Source organism: Bos javanicus, chromosome 4 (assembly GCF_032452875.1).
Source record: "Bos javanicus breed banteng chromosome 4, ARS-OSU_banteng_1.0, whole genome shotgun sequence".
In the NCBI taxonomy this organism is placed as follows: domain Eukaryota; kingdom Metazoa; phylum Chordata; class Mammalia; order Artiodactyla; family Bovidae; genus Bos; species Bos javanicus.
Window position 1 is genome coordinate 107,862,244 of NC_083871.1, and position 20,128 is coordinate 107,882,371.

Consider the following 20,128-nt stretch of genomic DNA (forward strand, 5'->3'; position numbering starts at 1 on the left):
GTTAACGTTCTTCAAAGTTAGCAATGAAAAAGAAATGAAAGTCTCTGGGTTTGATGCCTAGAAGGCCATGAGTGTTTCCATGAATTAATTAAGGTGAAAACTCTATTTCCATGTGTTAAAGAATGAATGTTTTGAGGAAATGAACCCGGCAAGTGGACACCAATCATTTGAGAACTTGGTGTGAAAGCTGGATGTGAAAGAAAGAATTAAAATGGAAAATAGTGAAGATTCCTCTCTCCATGTTGAAAGGTTTGTTTATTTTTTATAATGAAGTTGAAAAGGAGCTTATCAGAAGTAGGAAAGACCCCAGAATGATCAAAAGAGAGGCTGAATGACAGAATAAGATCATGTGAGAGAGAAAGCCTGGAATCAAAGCTTCTATCAATTATCATAAACAAGTAGTGGGTATTTGTCCTAAAGCTCAACATTCAGAAAATTAAGATCATGGCATCCGGTCCCACCACTTCATGGGAAATAGATGGGGAAACAGTGGAAACAGTGTCAGACTTTATTTTTCTGGGCTCCAAAATGACTACAGATGGTGACTGCAGCCATGAAATTAAAAGATGCTTACTCCTTGGAAGGAAAGTTTTGACCAACCTAGAGAGCATATTCAAAAGCAGAGACATTACTTTGCCAACAAAGGTTCATCTAGTCAAGGCTATGGTTTTTCCTGTGGTCATGTATGGATGTGAGAGTTGGACTGTGAAGAAGGCTGAGCACTGAAGAATTGATGCTTTTGAACTGTGCTGTTGGGGAAGACTCTTGAGAGTCCCTTGGACTGCAAGGAAATCCAACCAGTCCATTCTGAAGGAGATCAGCCCTGGGAGTTCTTTGGAAGGAATGATGCTAAAGCTGAAACTCCAGTACTTTGGCCACCTCATGTGAAGAGTTGACTCATTGGAAAAGACTCTGATGCTGGGAGGGATTGGGGGTGGGAAGAGAAGGGGACGATAGAGGATGAGATGGCTGGATGGCATCACCGACTCAATGGACGTGAGTCTGAGTGAACTCCGGGAGTTGGTGATGGACAGGGAGGCCTGGCATGCTGCGATTCATGGGGTCGCAAAGAGTCGGACACAACTGAGTGACTGATCTGATCTGATAGCAATGCTGGATCTTCAGCTCCTTAACTTCACCAGTGATCCTTTCGGTAGGCCAATATTACCCACGCTGTATAGATGAGAATTATGAGACTCAGAGAGGGCAAGTTGCTTGCTTCAGGAAGTGGAAGAGAATGAATTCAAAACAGAAACTATTAGACTCTGAAGCTCACACCTGTGCTGAGAGGCAACCCAGTCCCTCATTTGTGTTTGTAAGGAGACACAAGCTATAGTAGAGAGATGTGCTGGATGAGTTAGAGGAGCACAGGGAGTCACTGGCTGGCCTGTTCTCCAGGTGGTTTGCACAGACCCCAGAGGGGAAAATGATGTGAGGATGACGTGTTTTGTGTCATTTCCTCTACAGATGGCTTAGGTCTTGAACACAGATAAGTGTAATACTCATCTTGAAACACCAGCATCTAGCCAAGATGAGACTTTATAGAAATTTGCCAAATTAGTAGAAAAAGAGGTAATTAACCTCCAATTAAAATAAATAAATTTATATTAAAAAATAAAATAAAAAAAGAAATGTCTACTTTCTGCTGAAGGTCTGCTATATAGTCAACAACAGTTCACAATTTTTTTTAAGTTAAATATTTTCTTGCAGTTTCAGAATTATATTTGACAGCCTTTTTTGAGGCAAGTAGATGTTTCTTTTCAGCCTGACCATGATGAAGAGAAGCAAAGGGAGGGATGGTGTGGAAAGTGTCTTGACAGAGCAGTAGAGGATAGCAGGTGTGTAGACATTCTGGAAAATGTATAAATCTGAATCGTGAAACATATGGCCATTTCTAAACCTACTTGCTTTGTTTTGTCCTTTAACAGCTTTTCAGTCTCAAAGCAGTTATTTTACCAGCAAAATGGGTTTATTTGGGAAGAGCAAGAGGAGTTGGAATTCAGGGCATGCTGTAGCAAAAGCCATTGTTACGTACCACAAACAAAGAAGAGGAAGCTTATAGAGAAAAAGGAGGGTGTTGGGAAGAATTGTTTTGAACCAAAGTCTTTTGGAGAGACTTGAGAATTCAGGGCGATGACAGTATCTCCCTGGCTGAGTTGCTGGGGTAGTCGGTTTCTAAAAGGAGATGCAATGTGTATATTTTGTATATCTTTTCCTGTTGAGGTTCGCAATTGATGATTCTTTCCTATTGGTAATTCTTCTCTGGGCCCTAGTAATTGATGATTCATCCTCTAATTTATGTTGCTGGTCTGCTTGAGACTTCCTATCTGAACTTCCTTAGTTAGGGTTTTCCTTTATTAATTTTCACACAGGTAAGAGAGTTGAAGCTCAGACAGTGTTCAGTTTTCTGCTCAGAGACCCTGCCCCAACCCCTAAGGGTTTGCCGATAACACAAGCAGCTCTGTTTCTGCCCTCAAGCCCTCTTAATGCCTTATCTCCTGCTTTATTTTGTGCACTGAAAGAAAAGGAAAGTTAGTGAATTGGGCAGGTGTGGAGAAATAATACAAGTGAATCAGTCCTATAAAAATATTCTTAAAAATGTAAATGCCTTCTTATTAATATTCAAAATTGATATTATAGCATATAATTCTACTGAAAAAAGCACTTTCTGGATAAAAGAAAGCAAAAAGTCAACCTCATTCCTCTGTACGTTTACACGAATTCATACCTGCTTCTCTGCCTTTGACAATACAGAAAGGTTGCTGGGCATTTGCTTCCCTTTCTCTCTTGTAAATAAAAAGTCAACCATCCATATTCTCATCTCCTTAATTTTGAGCTGATATAAAACAGTAGATCTTTACCAGCTACAAGTTGAAAGGAGAAAAATGAAAAGAACAAGATACAATTACAATCATCTATCCCATTGTATCCCACTGAGGCTAAACAGACAAGCCTGTCAGACAAATGGTCCCCAGGTTCTCAAAGGGACACACTGTTCCTAAGCCCTCAGTGCTATTAAAAATTGCCTCTAGTATTATCTGTGTCTGAATTGTTGGTGGGGGAGGGCTGGTGGGTTCATGAGAAAATCATACTTGCTACTTTATTTACCCCAAGGCAGAGATCGTGCCACAACTAATACTCACGCTACTGTAGTACTACTACAAGTAGCGGTTTACAAAGTACTTTCTCTATAAGTTACCTACATTTGAGCTTAAATGTACTGGTGAGTCTCATAAACAAAATTTGCCACTGAACCAAAAAATCACAGAGTTGATAAATAAAATCAGGTGTCAAACCTAGATTCTCTGATTTCAGATATTTTCACAAGCACCTGCTTCTTTTCAACGTTTCCTTTTATAATAGAAATGTATAAGTCCATCATTATACCATGATGGGCCTAGGTGACATATTTAAGGTAAGTTTTGTAACTTTCCCACCAGCCTTTCTTCACTGTTTAAAGATAGACTTATTGTCACCTACTGTCCTGCCCATGTCCTAGAATCTGAGGTAAGCTGGCAAAGATGTGGAGCTCCTAAAATCGTACTACACCATCTTCAGGCTTTAACTGGGTCTCTCAAGGACCACATTAAGTCCTATGAAGGTACTGGCCTGTTCTCTGCTGCAGAATGGGTACCACGTACATCAGGAGGCAGCCTGTCATCTTGGCCCATGGGCAATCCGAAACATCTGACTAGGAGTGCCCAAATTCATACAGTATATATTGATAGAAGTGATTTTTAGGGTTCTGTAATTCAATAGACTCTGTTATTTCTGACTCTCTCTGCAGACTAATCCTTACATTTTTTTCATGGGAGCAGATAACCAGACTTGGGTGAGAGGATTCATTCTCCTTGGCCTGTCCAGTGACTGGGCCACTCAGGTCACTCTCTTCGTCCTGTTCTCAGTCACTTACCTGCTGACCCTGCTGGGGAACGTCCTCATTGTTCTTCTGATCAGACTGGACAGCCGACTCCACACTCCCATGTATTTCTTTCTCACCAACCTCTCCTTTGTTGATGTCTCCTATGCCACAAGCATCGTTCCTCAGATGCTGGTGCATTTTCTTGTGGAACATAAAGGGATCCCCTACGTGAGCTGTGCAGCCCAGTTATTCTTCTCCCTGGGCCTGGGTGGGATTGAGTTTGTTCTCCTGGCCGTGATGGCCTATGACCGCTATGTGGCTGTGTGCGACCCCCTGAGATACTCGGTCATCATGCACAGAGGGCTCTGTGCTAGGCTGGCCATCACATCCTGGGTCAGTGGCTCTGTCAACTCTCTCGTGCAGACCACCATCACCTTCCAGTTGCCTATGTGCACGAACAAGTATATTGATCACATATCCTGTGAACTCTTAGCTGTGGTCAGGCTGGCCTGTGTGGACACCTCCTCCAACGAGGTGGCCATCATGGTTTCTAGCATTGTCTTGCTGATGACACCTTTCTGCCTGGTTCTCCTGTCCTACATCAGGATCCTTTTCACCATCCTGAAGATCCAGTCCACAGAGGGGAGAAAGAAAGCCTTCCACACCTGTGCCTCTCACCTCACAGTGGTTGTCCTGTGCTATGGTATGGCCATTTTCACTTACATCCAGCCCAATCCCAGCCCTTCTGTGCTTCAGGAGAAGCTGATCTCTCTCTTCTACGCCATTTTGACACCCATGCTGAACCCCATGATTTACAGTCTAAGGAATAAGGAGGTGAAGGGGGCCTGGCAGAAGCTTCTAGGACAATTATCTGGATTAACATCGAAACTAGCAGCTTAATGAATAATGAGCATCATTTGGAGAAGAGAGCTTTGCCTGTGTGTTCTCCCACTAACTCTGCTATGAAGCATTACCCTGGCAACCAGGAATGTGATGACAAAATGTGTGCTGATTATGCTGGGTAGGCAGCTGAGGAGTTAGGTTAAGGCATTTAATGCAGGAACATTTTATGTCACAGCAGGATGTTCAGAGAAATTAAGCACTACGGTAATAGAACTTCTACTACTGGCTTGGTCTCCATTCATGTGAACTGATAATATTTTTTAAAATGTCATTTGCTATCTTGATTGGTCATATTGCTTGTAATCATGAGTCTATTCATAAATCTTACTTTGGACCAGTGGTTCTTACACTGTACAAGGTTATTTTGTTTCCATTGGAAACAAAACCATTTTCACATTTTAGACTTATTTAAAATAATGTATGTGCCAATAATTGTGGGAGTCATTGTTCTTAGGTGAGTATTGCTTTAAAGACTGGTTAAAATGTTTAGTGCTGGACTTATGACATACGGACATAAAGCCTTTGAGTGCTGGAGGTACTCAGTGGGAGGATCAATTAAAGGTCTTGTTTTACACTGATATAAATGAAGGTGTTTCTATGCCAAGCTATTACTGTTCACGGAAAGCTATGTTTCAAGCTCTTTTTTTGATACTGTGCAGTTTGAGAGAAATTTTACTGCATATATACAGGGTACCATTTAAAAGTTTAACCAATCCAACTTCTGAAACATCTATAATTTCTTTTTTTGCGATTTTAGAAACAAATAAGTATATAATATATGAAATCATATACATAAAACAAAAGATGTAGTTAACCTAAGGAAGGACAGATTCCTGAGGCAAAGGCAGTAAAAGATAAGACAACGTTAATATGTATTTTGGGAATCAAGATAGTTGAGTCAGCTGTGCCCATGTCAGCCTCCAGTCTCCTTATAAACCCCTTCTCCCATCCCTCCTCCTCACACACTGTAGGCCCTAGTTGTTCTTTGTAAATTTGCAGAGGTTAGAATAGTCTGGAATAGACCTCACCTCTGAGAGACAGCCTAAATAAGGAGAAAGAGGCAGAAGAAGTAATTGTACATGGGATAATGAAAAGGAAATGGGGAGAAAGATTATGATGGAAGCTCATGGCCTCACCCCCTTGAAGACATCTCAAAGTCCTTTCTTCCATTGTCTTTTCTTCATATCAGTTGAGGGGCAGTTTTCCCATTTGTGAACACGTTGTCCCACAGTCTCTGTGTTTAAACAAACTGAAGTTTCATATAATCCAAAATCCATTTGATGTATTAAGTTTACCTAAAACTATCAATGCTAAAATTTGCAATGTTGTTCAGTCACTAAGTCATGTCCAACTCTCTGTGACTCCATGTTCTGAAGCACACCAGGCTTCCCTGTCTTTACTATCTCCCTGAGTTTGCTCAAACTCATGCCCATTGAGTCAGTGATGCCATCCAACCATCTCATCCTGTGTGCCCCCTTATCCTCCTGCCCTCAGTCTTTCCCAGTATCAGGGTCCTTTCCAATGAGTTGGCTCTTGGTATCAGGTAGTCAAACTGTTGGAGCTTCAGCTTCAGCATCACTCCTTGCAATGAATATTCAGGGTTAATTTCCTTTAGGATTGACTAGTTTGATCTCCTTGCTGTCCAAGGGACTTTCAAAAGTCTTCTCTAGCACCACAGTTCGGAAGCATCAGTTCTTCAGTGCTCAGCCTTCTTTGTGGTTCAACTGTCACATCCATACCTGATTACTGGAAGAGCCATAGATTTGACTATATGGTCCTTTGTCAGCAAAGTGATGTCTCTGCTTTTTAATATGCTGTCTAGGTTTGTCATAGTTTTACTTCCAAGGAGCAAGTGTCTTTTAATTTCATCTGACTCTTTACAACCCCATGAAGTATAGCCCACCAGACCCCTATGTCCATGGAATTCTCCAGGCAAGAACACTGGATTGGGTAGTTAATTCCTTCTCCAGGAGATCTTCCTGACCCAGGGGTTGAACCCAGCTTTCCTACATTGCAGGCATATTCTTTACTGTCTGAGCCAGCAGGGAAACACACATTTTGGAATATAATCAGGCATTCCTAAAAGTAGTCATTGTTACCAGGCTTGTTGTTAATTCAGAAATATCAGTGGAGAGTCTACTGTGTGTTAGTAGCATGAATGGTTCTTGAGAGACAACAGTTAATACGGAACAATCCTGACAGGGATATGGCCACAGAGTTGGGATGGCAGATAATGAAACAGATAAAATGCACTGAGTGTCACAGAAAGAATAAGGCTTCAGGGGTGATTATAGAAATCTTCTATATGACAGGATCAGAAAATGTCTGGATGGAGACCAGAAAAGTGAGAACAAGTTATCTAAATAATGATCAACCTGAGCCAAGGGGCAACTTGTAAAAAGTGCTGAGCTGGAAGAGATCATGAGTGTTCAAAACTATCCTGGAGCCTGGCTTTCAGGGCAGAGCAGACCGAAAAAATAGTGAGGGTGAAGCAGGGAGAAGTCAGGTCTTAGAGGCCATGAAATGCTAAACTATTTTGAAGTTTATCCTGAAAGCAACAGGAAGCTAGTAAAGATTTTGAAGTAGGAGCTTGGGTTGATAAAATTCACATTTTTGAATTATCACTGTGGCAAATGAGTCAGAGGAAGAAAAGATTAGAGACAAGGAGACCAGTGAAGGGGCTGTTCCAGTGATACTACTGGGACATTAGGGGACTCTGAAGTTAAGATATGCAGAGATCTTGCACATGCACAAGCTGGATTTAGAAAAGGCAGAGGAACCAGAGATCAAACTGCCAACATTTGCTGGATCATAAACAAAGCCAAGGAATTCCAGAAAAACATCTGCTTCATTGACTTCATGAAAGCCTTTGACTGTGTGGATCCTAACAAACTGTAGAAAATTCTAAAGAGATGGTAATACCAGATCACCTTACCTGCCTCCTGAGAAACCTGTATGCAGGTCAAGAAGCAACAGTTAAAACCAGCCATGGAAAAACTGACTGTTTTAAAATTGGGAAAGGAGTATGACAAGGGCATATATAGTCATCCTCTTATTTACGTTTTATGCAGAGTACATCATGTGAAATGGCTGGATGAATCACAAGCTGGAATCAAGATTGCTGAGAGAAATTTAAACAAACTCAGATATGCATATACTGCTCTGCTGCTGGTAAGTCACTTCAGTCGTGTCTGACTCTGTGCGACCCCATAGACGGCAGTCCACCAGGCTCCCCCATCCCTGGGATTCTCCAGGCAAGAACACTGGAGTGGGTATATACTGCTCTAAAAGCAGAAAATGAAGAGAAACTAAAGAGCCTCTTGATGAGGGTGAAAGAGGAGAGTGAAAAAGCTGGACTGAAACCCAACATTAGAAAAACTAAGATCATAGCATCCTGTTACATCACTTCATAGCAAATAGATGGGGAAAAAGGTGGAAGCAGTGACATATTTTCTTTTCTTTGGCTCCAAAAACACTGAGGATGGTGACTGAAGCCATGAAATTAAAAGACAATTGCTCCTTGGAAGGAAACGGATGACAAACCTAGACAACGTATTAAAAAGCAGAGCCATCACTTTGCCAACAAAGGTACATATAGTCAAAGCTATTTTTCCAGTAGTCATATAGGGATATGAGAGTTGGACTATAAAGAAGGCTGCACACTGAAGAATAAAGAAATTGTGATGCTGGAAAAGACAAGAGACAGTCCTTTGGACTTAAAGGAGATCAAGCCAGCCAGTCCTAAAGGAAATCAGTCCTGAATATTCATTGGAAGAACTGATACTGAAGCAGAAGCTCCAATGCTCTGGCCACCTGATGTGAAGAGCCGACTCATTGGAAAAGACCCTGATGCTGGGAAAGACCGAAGACAGGAGGAGAAGGGGGCAACAGGGGATGAGATGGCGCATCACTGACTCACATGAATGAATTTGGACAGATGAATTTGAGCAAACTCTGGGAGATGGTGAAGGATAGGGGAGCTGGATGGGCTACAGTCCATGGGGTCACAAAAAAGTCAGACATGACTTAGCAACTAAACAACAAAAACGACAACAAGGGTTATAGAAGGGTTATAACGTGGATGACTGATGGGTTGCATAGATGGTTGAATGAGCACATGAGCAAGTGAGTGAGTATTGAGATGGTTACAGAGGGGTAAATGAGTAAATGTGTTAATGATGCTAAGAATATTATCTGGGAGATAAATGAATAAATAATTCACTTAAAAGATGTGCAATGCCTACAGAATATATTAGAGAATGTTAATGTGACTGTATTCTATCAAAATTACATTGAATCTCTTCATAAAAATTAAAGATTTGAAGAGGTATAGAAGTTCATACTTCTGTGTGGAGGATTTCAATTGAAATTTTTCCTTTCCCCCTTTCCCCCTATAAATCATAAGGTTTTCTTCACTCCCTTTCTGGGACCTTATTTTGAGTCTTAAATCTTTCTGTATGGCATTACTGTTTCTAAAAGTTGAAAACCAATGCAAAATATGTACTTGGCTGTCCCTCTGTCCTTGCATTGCTCACAGGAGTCCATTAGATTCTTGGCACATATCTCAGGGGAGGGAAGCACAACTCTATTTTCAGAAGGAGAGATGAAGGCAACGTGGAGCCAAAGGGAATAGCTTTTTTAATTTCACCCAAGTTTGGATGCAGGTCTAGTCATTGTTCATGAGGAAAGGTGTTCAGTTCAGTTCAGTTCAGTCATTCAGTGGTGTCTGACTCTTTGAGACCCCATGGACTGCAGCATGCCAGGCCTCCCTGTCCATCACCAACTCCCGGAGTTTACTCAAACTCATGTCCATTGAGTCAGTGATGCCATCCAACCATCTCATCCTCTGTTTTCCCCTTCTCCTCCTGCCTTCAATCTTTCCCAGCATCAGGATCTTTACAAATGAGTCAGCTCTTTGCATTAGGTGGCCAAAGTATTGGAGTTTCAGCTTCAACATCAGTCCTTCCAATGAACACTCAGGACTGATCTCCTTTAGGATGGACTGGTTTGATCTCCATGCAATCCAAGGGACTCTTAAGAGTCTTCTCCAACACTACAGTTCAAAAGCATCAGTTCTTCAGCGCTCAGCTTTCTTTATAGTCCAACTCTCACATCCATACATGACCACTGATAAAACCATAGCCTTGACTAGATGGACCTTTGTTGGCAAAGTAATGTCTCTACTTTTTAATATGCTGTCTAGGTTGGTCATAACTTTCCTTCCAAGGAGTTCAGTTCAGTTCAGTCGCTCAGTCATGTCCAACTCTTTACAACCCCATGAACGGCAGCACGCCAGGCCTCCCTGTCCATCACCAACTCCTGGAGTCCACCCAAACCCATGTCCATTGAGTCAGTGATGCCATCCAACCATCTCATCCTCTGTTGTCCCCTTCTCCTCCTGCCCTCAATCTTTCCCAGCATCAGGGTCTTTTCCAATGAGTCCACTCTTTGCATTAGGTGGCCAAAGTATTGGAGTTTAAGCTTCAACATCAGTCCTTCCAATGAACACCCAGGACTGATCTCCTTTAGGATAGACTGGTTGGATCTCCTTGCAGTCCAAGGGACTCTCAAGAGTCTTCTCCAACACCACAGTTCAAATGCATCAATTCTTTGGCGCTCAGCTTTCTTCACGGTCCAACTCTCACATCCATACATGACCATTGGAAAAACTATAGCCTTGGCTAGACGGACCTTTTGGCAAAGTAATGTCTCTGCTTTTGAATATGCTGTCTAGGTTGGTCATAACTTTCCTTCCAAGGAGTAAGCTTCTTTTAATTTCATTGCTGCAATCACCATCTTCAGGGATTTCCAAGGAGTAAGCGTCTTTTAATTTCATGGCTGCAGTCACCATCTGCAGTGATTTTGGAGCCCCCCAAAATAAAGTCAGCCACCATTTCTACTGTTTCCCCATCTATCTGCCATTAAGTGATAGGACCGGATGCCATGATCTTCGTTTTCTGAATGTTGAGCTTTAAGCCAACTTTTCACTCTCCTCTTTCACTTTCATCAAGAGGCTCTGTAGTTCTTCTTCGCTGTCAGCCATAAGGGTGTATATGCCATGCGTATACCTTTATGTATAACCTCTAAGGTTATTGATATTTCTCCTGGCAATCTTTATTCCAGCTTTGTTTCATCCAGCCCAGTGTTTCTTATGATGTAGTCTGCATATAAGTTAAATAAGCAGGGTGACAATTTATAGCCTTAATGTACTCCTTTTCCTATTTGGAACCAATCTATTGTCCCACGTCCAGTTCTAACTGTTGCTTTCTGACCTGCATACAGGTTTCTCAAGAGGCAAGTCAGGTGGTCTGGTATTCCCATCTCTTTCAGAATTTTCCACAGTTTATTGTGATCCACACAGTCAAAGGCTTTGGCATAGTCAATAAAGCAGAAATAGATGTTTTTCTGGAACTCTATTGCTTTTTTGATGATCCTGTAGATGTTGGCAATTTGATCTCTGTTTCCTCTACCTTTTCTGAAACCAGCTTGAACATCTGGAAGTTCATGGTTCATGTATTGCTGAAGCCTGGCTTGGAGAATTTTGAGCGTTACTTTACTAGCGTGTGAGATGAGTGCAATTGTGCAGTAGTTTGAGCATTCTTTGGCATATATTGAGAGCTAAATATCATGATTGGGCTGTACAAGATTATCCTATCCTCAAAAAGCTGCCATCTCCAGCTTCTTAGAATGACCTAAGGCTTCAGTAGTTTGTTGTAGTCTGAGGAGGATGGAGTACCATCTTCCACAGAGAGAAGAAGTGTGGCATCAAGGCCCTGCCCTTGAGGGTTGGGAGTGGAGGCAACAATTAATGCTCTAATGCTTACAGATCCCAAAGGCACTCTGCCTACATTTCTAATTCAGCCAGTGTCACACCTCATTAGGTTTGTGTCTGAGCCAATTCTGGGGCACCTGTGAGCTTCTTCTCATGAATTTCCCTCACAAACTAAACTAGTCACAGGTGATCTTAGCCCAGAAACCAAGAAAATTAATCCCTATGGTCCATCACTTTTTTGAAGAAGAGCAGTCTTCAGAAAGCAACGTAAACCTGAACCGAAGAACACATGACCATTTTTTTCTGGTACTAATGAATGTTTGTTAATAGAGGTACTAAGAGAAGATGGTTGTAAGCAGAGGTTTTTCAGGAGAGGTAGAAATAGAACTGATGTGACTTGTCAAAGACTTTGAGTTGAAAATATAAACCATGAATGTTGGAATCTTCTCACCCTGTGTAAAATAGCGAAGGTGGTAAAATAATACTGCTTTCCAGATGTTGGAGGCTTAATTATATTTTTGTTGTATGAGTTTCTCAATTTTAAACTTTAGTACTGGCAGAGAGAAAGAGAAAATATGAAACAGAGGGGAACAGTGAAGATGATTAATAATTAACGATTGGAATTCCTATGGATACATTCTGCATCTTTTTTTCAGGGAAACAGTTATTAAAGAAGCCCAGATGTAAATGATTATTAGATATTGATATTCTTGAACAAATAGGAGGAGTATATTACATCTCTGGACATAGCTTTAAAGTGTCTTTTTCTCATAGTATTTGGATTTTCCTTTCTGTGAGAGGAATTTGAAATGTAAAATTATTAAATGGATTGCTTATGTTCATAAACAGGAAGACTATGAAGTGGCACTAGAAATGAGGTCTCCTGACTCTACAGAATAAGTTGTAGGGATTATACTGTGGAAAGCTTCCAGGTTTAGGGAATTACACTACAAAAGAATACCCTGGTCTTACCTATAGGGGGTGAGAAATACAAAGAAAGTGAGCATTTACAAATGAAATCATGGTAACATATATCATCAAAGGTGAACTTCAGGTTTTCACATATTGGACAGTGTCTCAATAATTGGACTCAGCTTACATGAAAAGTCAGGCAACAAAAAAATCTAGATGTGAAATAGATAATAAAACCATGAAGAAGAAAAACTAGTTTCCCTCTCAGGGTATTAAACCATATTTGAAACTTCATCCATCTAAGTGACCTTGGGATCTTTTGTTTCCAAACAATAGGTTGATGCAAATATTTCTGCTCATGATAGATGCACTTAGTGTATACAGCAACCAAGTGTTCACCTACAGGTCAGATGACTCTTTCTTTAAATTGAAGTGCCATTTCTATTGACAACTCAACTGCCAAAAGGTATGATTCTCATTTATTCTGACCAGCATGAAAGAAAACCTATCTTTAGGTTGTGGGCCCCCCTTCATGTGCTCTGCTTCTACATTTAGGACTTCTATTTGGATTCTTACAAAAGATGACATACAAACACTTTTAGGAGAGAAAAAAAGGTGTTGGCTTTCCATCCCTTAGCTGAAGGTATCGTCTCTACAGTGAATGGGTAATGTGGAGATCATAAGGGTCGCGGGCTCACCTATAAGCCTTCACACTGTTGGAGATTGGATTTTTGAGGTTTATCCATCCACATAGTCTTTGAATTGGCATGATTAATGGAAGGGATTGTTATTCTGAAATATAATTCTGGATGGTATTACACTGAGGAGTTCTTCTGTAGTATATATACCTGCTAAGTTTTTCAAATTAATACTTTTTTCTAATGAGTGGAAAAGGAGCAAGATTATTTATGAAACTGTCAGCGGGTACAAGTAGAAAGTGTTGTTAGATAGTTTTAAATGTGTAATACACTGATCAGGGCAGGTTAATAAAATGTGACAATAAATGTGGAAAAGGAAAAAGTACCCACGTGTCAAGCCCTGGATTCTTCCTTACAAAGGAAAATCAAGTATTTTGGAGTATTGTTCCACATAGTAGCAATAGAAACTAAATGCAATTAAAATTGTTAAATGGGCTTCTCTGGTGGCTCAGATGGTAAAGAATCCACCTGCAATGTGGGAGATCCAAGTTCAAACCCTGGGTTGGGAAGATGCCCTGAAAAAGGGAATGACTCTCCACTCCAGTATTCTTGCCTGGAGAGTTCCATGGACTGAGAAGCCTGGTGGGATACATTCCATGGGGCTGCAAAGAGTTGGACACAGCTGAAGCGACTGAGCACGCATGCACATAAGCTGATATACTAGTTCACACTAAGATTAGATACTTTGTATTTTAAAACTCCTAATTAGTTTTATCTAACCATTTCATTAAGAGGAAAATGCTAAACATAAAAGTAATAGATCTCAGGCATTAGTGGCAGCGCTTTCAGGAGATGAATTTTCATCGACTATTTCAATGACACCTATTGGGTAATATCACATACTGTATTCTATTAGTTACGGCCACAGTAACCACCCTACATCCACCTCAATACATAAAACACAAACATGAGCAAGTCCTTCCCTCACGGTGCTCATGTTTAAGGAGAGGAACTACAGAGGTGTGTCGCTGCTCACTACAGTGTTCTGAGCAGGCAGCAGAGCTTGCTTATTTTTGAGTAAACAAGAAACTCAAAACACCGAGAGGTATTGAAGTTTGAACATATGAACATATTACCCAAAGGATACACATAAGATTTATTCGTTTTATTTTTAAAGTAAAATTTGTATTATTTTATGTATACAACATGATTATTTATACACACACACACATATAGTGAAGTGATTACCATGATCAAGATAATTAACATATTGTTCTTATTGTTCTCTCACATAATTCCTTGTTTGTTTGTGATGAGCACCTAAAATCGAATTTCTTAGCAAATTCCAAGTATTAAATGCCATATTAATAACTGCAGTCATTACGGTCTACTTTAGATCTCTAGACTTTTTCACCCTAAATTATGCACCTCTGTATATTTGACCAACATTACCCATTTCCTCGACCTCCCGGCTCTTGGTAACCAACCACCTTTCTACTTTCTGTCTTTGATGTTGAGATTCCACGTTATAAGTGAGGTCATGCAGTTTTTCTCTTTCTGTGCCTGGCTTATTTCACTTAGCATAATGTTTTCCAGGTTCACCTATGTTGTTACAAATGACAATATCTTTTTCCTTTTAAGGCTGAAAAATATTCCATTTTTGTATGTGTAAATACTAAATTTGTTTCCATCTCTTATCTATCATGAATGACGGTGCAGTGATTTTGGGAGTACAGATAACTCTGAGGTACTGATTTCATTTCCTTTGGCTATGTACAAAAGTGGAATTGCTAGATGTTATGATAGTTCTATTTTTTGAAGAGTCTCCATACTGTTTTCCATATTGGCCATACCAATTTACATACCCATCAATGGTGTAAAAGGGTTCCCTTTTCTTAACATCATTGCTAACACTTACCTTTTTTTTTCCCTTTGGTAATAGCTATCCTAACAGGTGTGAGGTTATAGCTCATTGTGATTTTGATTTCCATGATAATTGGTGATGTTAAAATATCTTTAAATATATCTGTCAGCTATTTATATGTTAGATCTCTAGACTTATTCATCCTCATAAATATGTCTTCTGTGGAAAAATCTCTACTCGACTTCTGCCATTTTAAAAAACCAGGCTGTTTGCTGTCCTTTCTGTTTATTTGTGGGAGTTCTTTGTATATTTTGGATATCAATGCTTTATTAGGTATATAGTTTACCAATTTTGTAGGCATTGACTTGGATCTTCATATTGCTTTGGGTGGTATTGACATTTTAACAATATTAATTCTTCTAAGACATGAACATGAGATATCTTTCAATTTAGGTATGTCTTATTTAACGTCTTTCTTCAATATTTATAATCTTTAGCACACACATCATTTTTCTTCTTGGTTAAATTTATTCCTAAGTATTCTTTTTGATGTAGGATTTTTTTCCTTTGATTTCCTTTTGGATGGAGTGATGTTGCAACAATGCCAGTAATTTTTGTTGATTTGCATCCTGCAATTTACTGAACTCATTTTACTTATAGCAGTGTATTGGTAGAGTCTAGGGTTTTCTGCATAAGATTATGTCATTTTCAAACAGAGATAATTTTACTTCTTTCTGGTTAGGATACCTTTTATTCCTTTTTCTTATCTGATTGCTCTGTTAATATTTCTAGTATTGAATAGAGATGAGAATGGACATCCTTGCCTTGTTCTGAATCTTAGAGAAAAAACTTTCAGTTCTTTCACATTGTTTATGACATTAGCTGTGGGCTTTTTATAGATGGCCTTTATTGTGTTCAGCAAATTTCCTTTTATATCTGTTTTGTTGGGAGTTTTAATCATGAATGACTATTAAACTTTGCCAGGTGCTTTCTCTGCATTTTTCATTCTACCGGTGTGATGTGTCATCTTGATTGATTTGGATATGTTGAACTATCCTTGCGTTCCATAGATAAATCCCACTTGATTGTTGTATATAATCCTTTTCATGTATTTTTGAATTTTGTTTGTTTGCTGTTTATTAAGAATTTTTGCATCTATGTTCTTTGAAGATGTTGGTCTTACCTCATGGTATCATTGTTTGACTTTGGTATCAGTATCGTGCTAGCCTGATAAAATGAATTTGGAAGTATTCTGTAGAGGCAAGGCACAGAAAGTGCTCATTTCTTCAGTCTCTCTGAGGACTACTAATTACCTGCCCTACAGGCTCACAGATGCAGGGTAATTAGAACCTTGACCTTAACACAGCAACTGGGAAAATACACAGTTAGTCCTTTCCATGGAGGGCTTCCCTGGTAGCTCAGATGGTAAAAGAATTTGCCTGCAATGTGGGAGATGTGGGTTCGATCCCTGGGTCAGCAAGATCCCCTGGAGGAGGGCATGGAAACCCACTCCAGTATTCTTACCTGGGAAATCCCATGGACAGAGGAGCCTGGAGGGCTACAGTTCATGGGATTGCAGAGTCAGACACAACTGAGCAACTAAACATATGTGGTACTGTTGAGTGCTGAGGCCCCAGATCTGAGTCAGGTGATTTGGGAGCCTGTCCCTCAGGTGGCAGCCATCAAAGTTGGTGTTCCTAATGTGTGATCCAGGGAATGCTGGGAGTTGTGGGATTCCTCCCATTTGTAAGGCAATGTGTCAGTGGTGGCGTTCATGGGCATGAACATGTCTCAGATTCTTCTGCTTGTTTTAATGTGTATGTTTTCTCAATTATTCAATGTATAGGAGCCTCTCAACTAGTTTCTGAATTTTTGTCAGAGGGAATTGATCTGTGTATAGATGTTTATTTAATGTATCCATGGGAAGAAAGAAAGCTAGGAATATCTTATTCTGCCATCTTGTTGACATTCTTTCTCTGGTTTTATTGTCTATTAAAGGAGCATTGGGGCTTCCCTGGTGGCTCAATGGTAAAGAATCTGTTGCTGATGCAGGAGATGCAGGTTTGATCCCTGGATCAGGAATATCCCATGGAGGAGGAAATGGCAACCTATTCCAGTATTCTTGCCTGGGAAATCTCATGGACAGAGGAGCCTGGCAGGCTACAGTTCTTAGGGCTCCAAAAAAGTCAGAGATGATTTAGCGACTACACAACAACAAAGGAGCATAAGGTACCTGGCAGAAATGTTTAAGTAGCTGGAGTTGTAGCAAATACTGAGAGGAGAACACAGACAAACTTATATAGGAGAAAGAGCTGAATAAAGCTGACACTCAACTATGGTCATTGTTCCACACTGGTTTCCAGGAAGTAGATATTTTCTCAGACGGGTCATGACTGAGGAAAGCAAAGTGAGGGGTGGTAATGAAAGTATCCTGATGTAGCAGAAATGAAGGAATTGTTTAAAGGGGCGATCAGGTTGTGAGAAGGACATCAGGAAAGATGTTTGTAAAAATCTATGTGTCTAAATCATGAATAAGAAGGGCATTTATTGAACTGCTTGTTTTGTCCTTTAAGAGTGGAAGCATGAACACTTTTCTTCATGTTTCTGCTCAGAAACCCAGTTTGACATCTATGTGGGTTCAGATATGAGGCAAGCAGCTCTGCCTTTCCTCTCAATCTCTCTCGCTGCCTTTGTCTCCTGTTTTCTCTTGTTTTGTCCACTGAGAGGAAAGGAAATTAAAAATATACAGGTGTGGAGGTACAGTAAGAATGAGTCAGTGCTTCAGACACAGTAAAAAACTATTTCTGTTGTTCAAAATTGACCTTAAAACATATTAGAGCTACTGAAAAAGTGCTGCTAAGAAAAGAAAACAAAATGGAAACTCTTTTCTAATGTGTATCTACAAGAATCCATACCTTCTCTGCCTTGAACAGTAAGAAAGGGTCCATAGCCATATGCTTTCCTTTCTTTCTTATATTGAGAAAGCCTAAACGTTCATAACTTTCCTTGTTTTCTTTTGAGCCAATATAAAAATGGTAGATTATCAATAATAGTAAGTTGAAGAGAAAAAATAAAACAAGGCCCAACTACAATTCTCTTATCTGTCTCATTCCACTAAAGGCTAAGAGACCAGAGTCTAGTCACACCAAAAGGAAGAAAAAGTCCTCAGAATATCCCACTAAGCCCTAAGATTCATTAACTGTTGCCTACAGTTTTATTCTTTAAAACATCTATGTCTGAATCTATAGAGGAGATCTGAGGAAAGTCACATCTGTTACTTTATTTACCCCCAGGCGGAGGTCATGTTACTACTACTGGTCATACTACTATAGAACTACTACCAGTAAAAATTCACAAGTACTCTCTCCAGAAATTTCCTTCATTTGAGCTTAAATGTATTGTGAGTTGCATAAGTCTGTTTCATAAATAGAAGTTTGTCACTAAACCAAGATCACATTGCTGCTAAATTAAGTTTCAAACCTAGGTTCACTGATTCCAGACCTTTCTGTAAGTTTCTCTCTATTTCCAATATTTCCTTTTATAATAGATTTATCCAGTTTATCAGCATGGGTCTAGGTGACAGGTCTAATGCATGCTTTAAAAAAAAAATTCCAACCAAGTTTTTCTTCATTGTTTATCATTTTATCCATCATTGTTACCTACCATCCTTTCCATATCCTAGAATCTGTTGTAAGCTGGCTAAGATATGAAGTTCTTAAAATTGCTCTGTGGTTATCTTCAGACTTTAACTGAATCTCCTAGAGACCACATCATGTTCTTATAAAAGCACTGGGCTGTCTCTGATACAGAGTAGATACAATATATATCAGTATAAAGCCTGTCATCTTGACCCATAAATGATCTGAAACAGCTCAGGCTGGTTAATTTCATACAGTATGTATTGATAAAAAATTATTTTTATGATTCTTTGACTGAATATTGAAGGCAAAAGCAGAAGGGTGCATCTGAGGGATGATATGGTTAAATAGCATCATCAAATCAATGGACATCAATTTGAGCAGCTCCAGGAGATAGTGAAGGCAGGAAAGCCTGGTGTGTTGCAGTCCATGGGATTGCAAAAAATCAGACATGACTTAGCAACTGAACAACAAAAATGGTTCTTTGATTCAACAGCTTCTATTATTTCTGAGTCTCTGCAGATTAATAACCTCACATCTTTTAATGGGAGCAGATAACCAGACTTGGGTGAGAGAATTCATTCTCCTTGGCCTGTCCAGTGACTGGGACGCTCAAGTTGCTCTCTTTGTCCTGTTCTTGGTTATGTACCTGGTGATAGTGCTAGGTAACGTCCTCATTGTTCTTCTGATCAGACTGGACAGCCGACTCCACACTCCCATGTATTTCTTTCTCACCAACCTCTCCCTTGTTGATGTCTCCTATGCCACAAGCATCGTTCCTCAGATGCTGGTGCATTTTCTTGCGGAGCATAAAGGGATCCCCTACGTGAGCTGTGCAGCCCAGTTATTCTTCTCCCTGGGCCTGGGTGGGATTGAGTTTGTTCTCCTGGCCGTGATGGCCTATGACCGCTATGTGGCTGTGTGCGACCCCCTGAGATACTCGGTCATCATGCACGGAGGTCTCTGTGCTAGGCTGGCCATCACATCCTGGGTCAGTGGCTCTGTCAACTCTCTCGTGCAGACCACCATCACCTTTCAGTTGCCTGTGTGCACGAACAAGTATATTGATCACATATCCTGTGAAATCCTAGCTGTGGTCAGGCTGGCCTGTGTGGACACCTCCTCCAATGAGATCTCAATAATGGTTTCTAGCATTGTCTTGCTGATGACGCCTTTCTGCCTGGTTCTCCTGTCCTACATCAGGATCCTTTTCACCATCCTGAAGATCCAGTCCACAGAGGGGAGAAAGAAAGCCTTCCACACCTGTGCCTCTCACCTCACAGTGGTTGTCCTGTGCTATGGCATGACCATTTTCACTTACATCCAGCCCAATCCCAGCCCTTCTGTGCTTCAGGAGAAGCTGATCTCTCTCTTCTATGCCATTTTGACACCCACGCTGAACCCCATGATTTACAGTCTAAGGAATAAGGAGGTGAAGAGAGCTTGGCAGAAACTACTAGGACAATTATTTGGATTAACATCGAAACTGGCAACTTGATGAATCATGAGCATCACTTAGAGAAAGGAGCTTTGCCTGTG

The 20,128-nt window shown here is 40.3% G+C and overlaps 2 protein-coding genes across 2 annotated transcripts; both read left to right on the forward strand.

Annotated features, from left to right (window-relative positions):
* Window positions 1–3,808: 3,808 nt before the first annotated feature.
* LOC133246861 (olfactory receptor-like protein OLF3) lies at window positions 3,809–5,003 on the forward strand. Its single transcript, XM_061415437.1, has one exon. It carries the CDS (start codon window positions 3,809–3,811, stop codon window positions 4,760–4,762), a length of 954 nt encoding a protein of 317 aa, XP_061271421.1. The 3' UTR covers window positions 4,763–5,003.
* Window positions 5,004–19,133: 14,130 nt separating this feature from the next.
* LOC133246862 (olfactory receptor-like protein OLF3) lies at window positions 19,134–20,087 on the forward strand. The gene has a single exon (XM_061415438.1). It carries the CDS (start codon window positions 19,134–19,136, stop codon window positions 20,085–20,087), a length of 954 nt encoding a protein of 317 aa, XP_061271422.1.
* Window positions 20,088–20,128: the final 41 nt, after the last annotated feature.